The sequence below is a fragment of the Benincasa hispida genome, chromosome 7 (assembly GCF_009727055.1).
Source record: "Benincasa hispida cultivar B227 chromosome 7, ASM972705v1, whole genome shotgun sequence".
Classification (NCBI taxonomy): domain Eukaryota; kingdom Viridiplantae; phylum Streptophyta; class Magnoliopsida; order Cucurbitales; family Cucurbitaceae; genus Benincasa; species Benincasa hispida.
Genome location: NC_052355.1, coordinates 28,316,661 through 28,326,221, shown reverse-complemented (window position 1 = coordinate 28,326,221; position 9,561 = coordinate 28,316,661). Strand labels below are relative to the sequence as shown.

The 9,561-nt window shown below is 32.2% G+C and overlaps 1 protein-coding gene across 1 annotated transcript; it reads left to right on the top strand.

Moving 5' to 3' along the window:
* The first annotated feature begins 5,588 nt into the window (after positions 1-5,588).
* Positions 5,589-7,998, top strand: LOC120082242. The gene is made up of 2 exons (XM_039037520.1): positions 5,589-6,521; positions 6,931-7,998. Exons 1-2 carry the CDS (start codon positions 5,667-5,669, stop codon positions 7,858-7,860), a joined length of 1,785 nt encoding a protein of 594 aa, XP_038893448.1. The 5' UTR covers positions 5,589-5,666; the 3' UTR covers positions 7,861-7,998.
* Positions 7,999-9,561: the final 1,563 nt, after the last annotated feature.

Genomic DNA, 9,561 nt, shown 5'->3' with positions numbered 1-9,561 from the left:
AGTTACAGTATTTAGTTAACTTGATCCTGTTTATGTCACCACATAAAGTTACAGTATTCAGACTATAGTCATGAATATGTTTATTGGATTTTCATAATAGAATGCAAAATCAACAATTTATTATTATTGATAAATAGAATGTTTAATACGAACTACGAGTTCTAGGACATTCCCAACATTAATTATGTGAATTGGATTCATATAATTAAATTTAATATAAATGGGATTTATATTAAATATCATTATTGAGAGAATTAAACTATAGGTTTTATTGTATTTGATATAATATTAAACTAAGGTTATATGTTATATTTGATATAACATATAGTTCAATATATATTATATGATAAAGTAGTTATCATATAAATATATATTAAAATTTTTATTAAAATTAATTTTATTTATTATTATTTTTTTAAATATAATTTTAGGGAGGGAGTTATTGTAACTCCTGTCTCTTATACACATCTAGATGTGTATAAGAGACAGGTTCAGTTCTTCATCTTCTTCATCCTAGGGTTGGGTTACAGAATAGTTCTATAATTTTTCAAAGATCTCCCTATCACTCATCTTCTTCCTCTCTCAATTAATTTTCTTCTTCACCAAAAAGCCAGAGCCCACACATTCCTGGATTCTCATCCTAGAGATTATAAGAAGGATATGTGAAGAAAACGTTCTTCAAGGGTTAGTTCTCTCTTTCTTTTTTATTTTTAAGAGCATGTTATATATTTATCTTAAATGAATATTTTTTTTTTTTGTTCTCTTTAATTTGATAATTCTGTAAATTTTGGGTTTTGAGTTCAATTCCGTTTCCGCTCAAGGACCTTGGTTTCTTCATATTCCAATTGATGAAAGTTTGTCAATGATAACCACTAATAGCTGATAGTAAATTAAAAGTTAATATTTCAAGATTATATTAATATTTCTCAAACTGAAAGTTATCATTGATAGTAACTATTAGCGATAGCAATTGATAGTAACTAAAAAAATTTTAATACACCACATGAGCCAGTTCAAAACAATCTTTTACACATAAAGCTATAATCCAAGAAGGAAAAGCCCCAAGCCAAACCTCAAAAAGGCAATTGGACCTATTAGTTCCATCTTTGTTAGGGGTGTACATGGTCCGGATTGGAAAAATTTTGTGGACCAACCCAAAAATTCGGGTTGGCTAATAATGAACCCTACTAGTTTATTTTTGGAGGGTCAACCCAATTCAACCCAAAATTTTCTAGTTGGGTCGGATAGGGTCACCGGTTTTTTTTTTTTTTTGAATTTTGACTTTTTTTTCGTTACTTCCTTAATCCTTTTCTATTGAACAATTTGATTTTTGTGGGTCAATAAACCTTCATATTTACAAAGTGAACTAATTCTAAATATATTAATCAATTAATAAAAATTTAATAATAAAAAAACATGTAATCTATGTGAAATTTTAGCATTTACATTAAAATACATCACCATAAATTCAATATAAACTTCAAGAAACTTCCTCAAATAATTCAATTCAAATGTTCAAGTTCAAAATCTCAACTCAAAGTTCAATAATATCATTCCCATCCACCATTCTTAGTGGAAGGCCTTGGAATTTCATGGGCTTATGAACGGAAGGGCTTATCAACGAAAGAGGCTTGCAGGGAAGGGATATAACTCAGCGGTAGAGTGTCGCCTTGACGTGGTGGTTCCCAATACGAACGAGTCGCTTCTAGCCCTCTCCTATTCCTTCCCAATATGCCTATTTTTTTTAATGCCGATTTCCGTAATATTGTGGGTTTGATCGTCATGGATGGTCTTCGTCACAGGAGAAATTCCAATTCCCAGGCAAAGATTACAGGTCGAAGTAAAAGCACCAGGGAGAGGGCCTATCACGACTTTTCTTCCCATACCAACAAGCACAGCAGAGAGAGATTCACTACCATTGAAAAAGAGACTGTAAAGCTATGGACGTGGATTCGGGAAGAAGTTCAATAAAAAGTCCAAGTTTAATAATAACTATTGGCCTATTACATAAAATTCTAAATCATTCAAAAGCACCATGAGCATGACGAATGACGAGTGAGTTTTTTTCTTCATCTTTGGTCTCTTCACTTCTCAATGCCTGAAAAAATTACAAATACATTAAACCAAGAGGATCATTTATAAGTAATAATAATATTTTATCTTATGGTAGTAAAACTTACCACTAAAATCATCATTATGCTCCAAATTCAATTCCTTATTTCAAAACAACCGAGGAGGATGGACTCCCTACAAAACAAATCATGGAAAATTAAATATATTAATTATTTGAGCATTAAACAGGTTAGATATATACAATAAAAAATTAATTTAATTACCTGACTCAATATTTTCCCGTCTCAAACTCTTCAAGTTGTGGATGGAGATCTAGTGAGCCGCCACGAATCCAATTTTGTGTACATATCAAGGCCTCCACTGTTTTTGGAGTCAAGAAACTTCGAAAGGAATCAAGAATCCTCCCTCCTGTACTAAACGTAGATTCAGAAGCGACTGTAGATATCGGAACTGCCAAAACATCTTGAACAATTTTTGATAAAATGAGATATTTGTAGCCATTCATTTTCCACCAATACAATATTTCAAAATCATCTTTATCTTCTATAACCTTGTCAGGCAAATAAGAATCAAATCATTCTCCACTTCCAAAGAACTTTCTTATTCTCTCATCCTCTTAAAAGTTATCCATGGGTCATATATGTCTTCGTCCACCCCATGATCATCTTCATTTATATTGACAATTTTTTATTGTTGAGAATCATTGGTAATATGACTACCTCAAAGTGAAGTGTTATGTGATTTGTAAAAGTCATATAGACGATACAAATATAATTTCACACTCTCAACCATATCCTTAACCACATCACTGTCATAAACATTGGAAGACAATAATTCAAATACTTTAACTTGTACCAAAGATCAATCACCATAGCCACAAACATCAATTTATTCATTTTTTCAAGTCAACCCCAATACTTATCAAACTTTGTCTTCATATTCATAGTCATCATAACAGAGTTGGTATTGTTGCTCCATTTGTTTAAAACAAGTTGAATTTTATTCATTTCCTTATAACCAACATTAGAAGTCACATATGAATATCCACTTATCGTTGTGGTGGTATCATAAAACCTCTTTAGGGGGCCCCAATCTTTTATTTCCACGGTATCTTCCTCGAGGTAATCAACAAAATTTGAGTCCTCTTTCTCCCCCTCTAAAGTTCTAAAAGCTTTCTCAAATTTAATTGCATGTTCAAGCATTAAATAAGTTAAATTCCACCTAGTTGCCACATCTAAACAAACAAGAGTCTTACACTAAATTTTTTCTTGTTTCACGCAAGCTTAAAATTTTTCCATTCTCCTAGGTGATGATCGAATATATCTCATAGCATTACGAGCACTGGGAATAGAATCATGCATATCTTTCAATCCATCATTCACAATTAGATTAATAATGTGGGCACAACACCTCGTGTGTAATAATTCTCCATCTAAAACAACCGATTTCCAACTTTGAAGTCTTCTCTTAAAATAAGAAATAGCCACATCATTACGGTGCTAGAAGAAATAGCCACAGGATTCTTTGTATTAGTTTAATTATAGTTAGTCTATAATTAGTTCCATCAAAGTTGTATTGTGTTACTTAATTACTTACACATTACGGCACCGTTTAATGAATATCAGTTCCCAAATCTCTACGTTCTTGGTATATACTAATTTGGCAAAGAAGGTTCCAAATATAGACAAATTTGAAGGAACAAAAATTACATTATTAATCGTTAACACCTTTACATATTGCAAATACAAGACCATAATCATTAACACCTTTACATATTGCAAATACAAGAACAAAAATTACATTATTAACAAATAATAATAATAAAATAAAGGTTATATAGAAAATATGTCTCCAAACTTTGTTTTAAGAAAAAATTTGAACTATCAAAAATGTCGTTAGTATTTTTAAGAACTTTCAAAGAACGTTCAAAAATAATTATACCGTTAATTTTAGATTTAAAAAAAATACTCGTACTTTGTTTTAAAAATACTCAAAAACTTTTAAAAATTTAAATAATATCTTTAAACTGGAAAAAAAATATATATCCTTTAGAGTTAGCATATGAACAAAAAATTATTAGTATCTTGTTTTAGTTGCATTACATACTCTTTTATTAGTATCTTGTTTTAGTTGCATTACATACTCTTAACTTTAAAAGTTTCGTTATCATATAGTTTTGTTTAAGCTCTAATTAGCATCCTTCTTTAGCTTCTTCTCTTGTCTTTATCTAACTTTCACGTTATTTTGTTAGGTCTAATTTTATCTATCTATATATAACACTCATTATATTAAAGTCGTTTGATAAAATTTACATTGAAATATGAGAATAAGCACATATAATTTTTTTGGTAAAATCATTCATAAAAACAAGGATATAATGAGAATCCCATGATGTAATTAATTAAGCTTAATGCAAGGTCGTGTTCTTCATTGGATAGCAAAAACAAACACATATCTTTAAAGAAAACGTAAAAGCAAAATGAATAAAACCTTTAAATTTGAAATCAAGAAATGAAAACAAACATATACCTCGAAACAGCAAATTAAGTATCATAAATTAATATGAATGAAAAAATCATATTCAGTTTGATTTTATTGAATTTAAATAAATGCACCATGTTGACTTTTAGACTCACTTATATGTAGATGCGCTGTAATCTTTTGGAAAGGAAGAAAGAAATGCTAAGAGGAGAGAAGAAGGAATTAATTATTCCAGCCAATAAAAGACTATTATATTGAATGTTTATAGGATCTATTCGTAAATTAACAATCAAAAATCTAAAGAAATTAACAACCATTTATTTTTCAAACCTCCAAACTAAGGCTCCTTCTACTTTTAGTTTTTGAAGATTAAATTTATTTTCTCTCCATGATTGGTGTGTTTCTTAAATATACAAAAGTTAAATTCTTAATCAAATTCAAAAAACAAAAACAAATTTCTAAAAACTATTTTTGTTTAGTTTTCAAATTTTGATTTGTGGTTTTTGAAAATATTGGTAAAAGTTATCTAACAAATAAAAAAAATTTATTGGTGGAATGAGCCTTAATAGGCTTAATTTTTAAAGACTAAAAATAAAAAATGAAATGGTTACTAAACAATTTCGGGAGTGTTTGAGGTAAAGAGTGTTGTGTGAAAGCTTGGAAAATTCTCAACTCTTTTGAGTCGTGTGAGGAGTTAATAAAACATAAAACTTGTGTTTTTTAGTTCTGGGGTTTACAAACATTTTGGACCGACACAACTCCACATTTTCTAACTCTGACTCCTTGGCTCAAACACACAAATTAGAATATATTTTCTCTATTGAGTTTGCAACTTCCTAGAAGCAAGGATTAGCTTTGTTGATTCGCTTAGTAAAGTCAGCTTAGTCTTTATCTATCCTTAAGTTTCTATTGATCTGTTGGCCAACATCAACATGACCTAAAGAATATCAAATTTTCACCTCAAAACTAATAAAATATTAGAAGGAAAAAAAAAAGGAAATTGGGATTCTTTTTTCCAACTCATTGGGAATGATCAAGTCAAACCAACACCCTCCTTTCTCTATATAAGGCAAATTAAGAAACACTCCTTTCTTCAATCTACAAAAGAAAACATGGAGGGATTCAACATGAAATCCTTTACAGTAAAACTAATCAAAGGATCATGGTTCATGATGTTCGGGTCATTCCTAATCATGTCGATGGCGGGCATCCCCTACATGTTCGGCTTGTACTCGAGCACCATAAAATCCGTATTAGGGTACGACCAAACAACCCTTAACTTCATAAGTTTCTTCAAAGACGTCGGTACGACGGTCGGCGTCATAGCGGGATTAATCAACGAAGTAACCCCGCCATGGTCCATCCTAGCCATGGGAGCTCTCCTCAACTTCTTTGGCTACTTCATGATCTGGCTATCCGTCACCGAAAAAATCCCGACACACGTTTGGTTAATGTGTCTCTACATCTGTGTCGGCGCCAACGCAACCACGTTCGCCAACACCGGCGCGTTAGTGACGTGCGTAAAGAACTACCCTCAACGACGCGGGGTCGTGATCGGGATCTTGAAAGGGTATATGGGATTGAGTGGGGCGATTGTGACACAATTGTATCATGCTATATATGGAAAAGATGAGAAGTCGTTGATATTGTTGTTGGGGTGGTTGCCGGCGGCGGTGTCGTTCGTGTTTTTGCCGACGGTGCGGCGGATGAAGGTGGAGCATGAGGAGGATGAGTTGAAGGTTTTCTATAGGTTTTTGTATATATCGTTGGGACTGGCGGGGTTTTTGATGGTTATGATAATTTTGCAGCAAAAATTTAGTTTTGATAGAGGGGAATATGGAGGAAGTGCGGCGGTGGTTACTTTTTTGTTGCTTTTGCCGATTGCGGTTGTTGTTGCTCAAGAGTTTAAGGCGTGGCGGCGGTTCAATAAGCCGGCGGTTCTTGAAAATGGCATTTCCCCTTCACTTGTGAGTCCAATATTGACCTTATCATTTCTTTTTTTTCTTTTGTTTTATCTATTTAATGCCTTTTTCTCTTTTTTTTTTTCTTTTTTTCTTTTGTTTTTTTCTTCCCCTTCATTATCAATTAGGGCATTTTACTACACATGATCAAGTGGGGAAATTTAAGGCTTTTTTTTTTTCTTTTTTAAGTTTAAAATTGGCTTTAGACTAAATTATTTTCCCTCAATTTTACTTCATGGTTTTTAGTTAAACAAACCTATGTTTCGAAATTTTCATATTTAAAATTTGATTATCTTACTATTTTATCTTCATTCAAATCAAAAGTTGATGATTCGATATTTTATCTTATCCAAATCAAAAGTTGATGATTCAATATTATACTAAACTAATGAATTTCATATGATTTAAAAAATAGGGATCACCGCCATTGAAGAACACAACACCAATGTCACTCCTCCCAAAGAAACCAAAACCCCAAGAACAACCCATCAAAGTCGAGTGGTGGAAAAACGTATTCAATCCCCCACCAAGAGGAGATGATTGGACAATCCTCCAAGCTCTGTTCAGCTTCGACATGTTCCTCCTCTTCCTCGCCACTGCCTGCGGCGTCGGCGGCACTCTCACAGCCATCGACAACCTCGGCCAAATAGGTCAATCCCAAGATTACCCCAAAAAAAGCATCAGCACATTCGTTTCTCTCGTCAGTATCTGGAATTACCTCGGCAGAGTAATGGCCGGTTTCCTCTCCGAACATTTACTCATCAAATACAAATTCCCTCGCCCTCTAATGCTCACAATCGTCCTTCTTCTTTCCTGCATTGCCCATCTTTTGATTGCCTTCAATCCCGCCGGCGGCCTTTACATCGCCTCTGTTTTGACAGGATTCTGTTACGGCGCTCAGTGGCCTCTGCTTTTCGCTATTGTTTCAGAGATTTTTGGGCTGAAATATTATGCGACTCTGTATAATTTTGGGTCGGTGGCTAGTCCGGTTGGACTTTATTTGTTGAATGTGAATGTGGCTGGGTATTTGTACGATAAGGAAGCAAAGAAGCAGCTGGCGGTGGCGGGGAGGATTAGGAAAACAGGGGAGGAGTTGGTTTGTAATGGGACGGTGTGTTTTAAGCTATCTTTTGTGATTATTACGGCGGTGAGTTTGTTTGGGGCTTTGGTTTCGTTGGTTTTGGTGTTGAGGACGAAGAAATTTTACAAGAGTGATATTTATAGGAAGTTTAGAGAGGCAGAGGAAGCGGCGGCAGTGGCAGAGAAAGAGGAGGAGGATGGTGGTGATGTGGTTAGAAACGGCTGTGGTTTGGTGGAGGAGTCGAAACAGGGGCTTAAGCAATGATAATGATGATCAATGTCTAGAATTTTAAATTGGTGTGTTCGGGGAATCTTTTGCTCGAATTTGGATGATTGTAATTGTAATGTTTGAATCTAAAAATTGCAAATTAAAATTAGATTAAAAACACTTTTAGTCCATAAATTTAGTAACAAATCACTAGTCAATTTTATTACAATTTAGTCACTCAACTTTAGTACGTAATAATTTAGTTTTTGTACTTTTAAATTAATAAAAATTTAGTTTCTAACCTAAACAAATTTATCAAAATTAGATATAAATTTTTATTATTTTATGATGCATACTATGTATTTTATAACAATATTGAGTCTCTAATTAGTTTATTTATACAATAAATCTCATTAAATCTTAACACTAATTTCTACAATAAGGACCAATTTTTACAAATTTTAAAGTACATTAAATTGTTAAATTCAGAGATTAAATTATTACAAAATTCAAAGTTTAGGGACTAAATCTTATAAATCAAAGTTAATGGGACTAAATCTTATAAATCAAAGTTAATGGATTAAATTGTACTTTTATGAAAGTTTAGAGATTAAAAGTGATTTTTAATCTTAAAATTATTAGTGACTAGATACAGATATGTACATGGTGTTAAATTTTCTTCGATATGTCTATATTTTTGCATTTTTATGGTTTCGATATTGACATGAGAAGTGAATCGATATTTCCATTATATAGTAAAAGAATCATAAAACTTGAAAAGATAACTAATAAACATTAAGGTGACATCGTTTGGGTTATTATAGTTAATGGGTTACAATATAAATACAAACTATTTTAGTTTGGATTGATGAGTATGAGAGAGTGCGTAAAAAATAGTAAATATCGTAATAAAGAGATGTTTGAAATAGTAATATTGTGAGAGAGGTATAAGAGCAATGATTAGACTGCACCTAATCCTTGTGCTCTCCACTTCTTACTACACAAAAAAATAAGAAAAAAATTATTTAAAAAAACAAAATTGCCACTTAGCAATTTTATATTGGGTGCAATTTGAGTTGCACATAAGATAGGTGCAGTTGGGTTGTACCTAAATATTTGAGGAATTGGAATATGTAGGCACAATTAGGTTTCGTTTAGAAAAATGTCAAAAACGAAAAATAATAAGATTTTTGGCAGATCATAAATCACGTGTGGGATATTTATTGAATTCCTGTTTTGCCTCTAATGGGGTTGCTGGCTTTTGTAGTTCGTGTTTTTATAAATACAGTGTAATTGTTAAAGTTGAAATAAGGATGTAGTTGGGGATACAATGTAATTGGTGAGGCTTCTATTATCAAATTATAATTTAATTGATTCAATTAATAATAATTAATGGCCCTTCCTAATTTTTCTCACCAAAATTGAATTTGAAATTTATTTTCATATTAGTAAATTAGATTCTATATAGGAAGATTCTCAAAAATAGAAAAATGACGGTAACTATTTAAATAAAATAGCAAAATTTAATTATTTTTCTCTCTCTTCTTCTTATTCTTCTTCTTATTCTTCTTCGTGTAGGGATCAAATCTCGAGCGGAAGTGTGAGGATGCCATGCATTCGATTTTTCCATTTTAAATGGAACAAAAACTGCAAGCTTAAATAGAAACGAAATAGGATATACAACATACTCAGCATGCAATAAAATGGGAAACAATGGGGAAGAACGATTCTTACATTCGTAGATTCCCAAGCTTCTCA